The sequence below is a fragment of the Acanthamoeba castellanii genome (assembly GCF_000313135.1).
Source record: "Acanthamoeba castellanii str. Neff unplaced genomic scaffold scf7180000084641, whole genome shotgun sequence".
In the NCBI taxonomy this organism is placed as follows: Eukaryota; Discosea; order Longamoebia; family Acanthamoebidae; genus Acanthamoeba; species Acanthamoeba castellanii.
In genome coordinates this window covers 32094-34091 of record NW_004457343.1, presented here as the reverse complement: position 1 = coordinate 34091, position 1998 = coordinate 32094, and the positions used below count along the sequence as shown (strand labels likewise).

The 1998-nt window shown below is 63.3% G+C and overlaps 1 protein-coding gene across 1 annotated transcript in view; it reads left to right on the top strand.

Annotated features, from left to right (window-relative positions):
• The window catches only part of ACA1_363940 (GAF sensor hybrid histidine kinase), a gene marked incomplete at both ends in the record, with an annotated part of 5380 nt that extends 3392 nt beyond the window's left edge, over positions 1–1988 (top strand). The window contains 2 exons of the mRNA XM_004335853.1: positions 35–1933; positions 1968–1988. Of these exons, the coding sequence (XP_004335901.1) occupies positions 35–1933; positions 1968–1988 (1920 nt within the window). The remainder of the gene's footprint in view (positions 1–34; positions 1934–1967) is intronic.
• Positions 1989–1998: the final 10 nt, after the last annotated feature.

Here is a 1998-nt window from a genome sequence, read left to right as displayed (position 1 = left end):
CGTCAACACCATGGCTGCGAATCTCACGGGCCAGGTGCGCGCCATCGCACAAGTGACGACAGCGGTGGCGAGCGGCGACTTGTCGAAGAAGATCTCGGTCGACGTGAAGGGCGAGATTCTCGAGCTGAAGAACACGATCAACACCATGGTGGATCAGCTCAACACGTTCGCGTCGGAGGTCATGCGAGTCGCGCTCGAGGTCGGCACGGAGGGCAAGCTCGGCGGCCAGGCCATGGTGCGAGGAGTCGCCGGCACGTGGAAGGACCTCACAGACAACGTGAACACCATGGCGGCCAACCTCACGGGCCAAGTGCGCGCCATCGCCGAGGTGACGACGGCTGTCGCACGCGGCGATCTGTCGAAGAAGATGACCACGGACGTGAAGGGCGAGATCCTCGAGCTGAAGAACACGATCAACACCATGGTGGACCAGTTGAACTCGTTCGCGTCGGAGGTGACCCGAGTGGCCGGCGAGGTCGGCACGGAGGGCAAGCTCGGCGGCCAGGCGCAGGTCAAGGGCGTCTCAGGCATCTGGAAGGACCTGACGTACAACGTGAACACCATGGCGGCCAACCTCACGGGTCAAGTGCGCGCCATTGCGCAAGTGACGACGGCCGTGGCGAAGGGCGATCTGTCGAAGAAGATGACCGCTGACGCCAAGGGCGAGATTCTCGAGTTGAAGAACACGATCAACACCATGGTGGATCAGCTCAACACGTTCGCGTCGGAGGTGACTCGAGTCGCTCGCGAGGTCGGCACAGAGGGCAAGCTCGGCGGTCAGGCTCAAGTGCGCGGCGTGGCGGGCACGTGGAAGGACCTCACGGACAACGTGAACACCATGGCGGCCAACCTCACGGGCCAGGTGCGAGCGATCGCCGAGGTGACGACAGCCGTGGCGCGCGGCGATCTGTCGAAGAAGATCACGACGGACGTGAAGGGCGAGATCCTCGAGCTGAAGAACACGATCAACACCATGGTGGACCAGCTCAACTCATTCGCTTCCGAGGTGACCCGAGTGGCGCGCGAGGTCGGCACGGAGGGCAAGCTCGGCGGCCAGGCTCACGTCAAGGGCGTGTCGGGCATCTGGGAGGACCTCACCAACAACGTCAACACCATGGCTGCGAATCTCACGGGTCAAGTGCGTGCCATCGCGCAAGTGACGACAGCGGTGGCGAGCGGCGATCTGTCGAAGAAGATCTCGGTCGACGTGAAGGGCGAGATCCTCGAGCTGAAGAACACGATCAACACCATGGTGGACCAGCTCAACACATTCGCGTCGGAAGTCATGCGAGTCGCACTCGAGGTCGGCACAGAGGGCAAGCTCGGCGGCCAGGCCATGGTGCGAGGAGTCGCCGGCACATGGAAGGACCTCACAGACAACGTCAACACCATGGCGGCCAATCTCACGGGCCAAGTGCGCGCCATCGCCGAGGTGACGACGGCTGTCGCACGCGGCGATCTGTCGAAGAAGATGACGACGGACGTGAAGGGCGAGATCCTCGAGCTGAAGAACACGATCAACACCATGGTGGACCAGCTCAACTCGTTCGCGTCGGAGGTGACCCGAGTGGCCGGCGAGGTCGGCACGGAGGGCAAGCTCGGCGGCCAGGCGCAGGTCAAGGGCGTCTCAGGCATCTGGAAGGACCTTACGTACAACGTGAACACCATGGCGGCCAACCTCACGGGTCAAGTGCGAGCCATCGCGCAAGTGACGACGGCCGTGGCGAAGGGCGATCTGTCGAAGAAGATGACGGCCGACGCCAAGGGCGAGATCCTCGAGCTCAAGTCGACAATCAACACCATGGTGGACCAGCTCAACACATTCGCGTCGGAGGTGACTCGAGTCGCTCGCGAGGTCGGCACAGAGGGCAAGCTCGGCGGTCAGGCTCAAGTGCGCGGCGTCGCCGGCACGTGGAAGGATCTCACAGACAACGTGAACACCATGGCGGCCAACCTCACGGGCCAAGTGCGAGCGGTCGCCGAGGTGACGACGGCCGT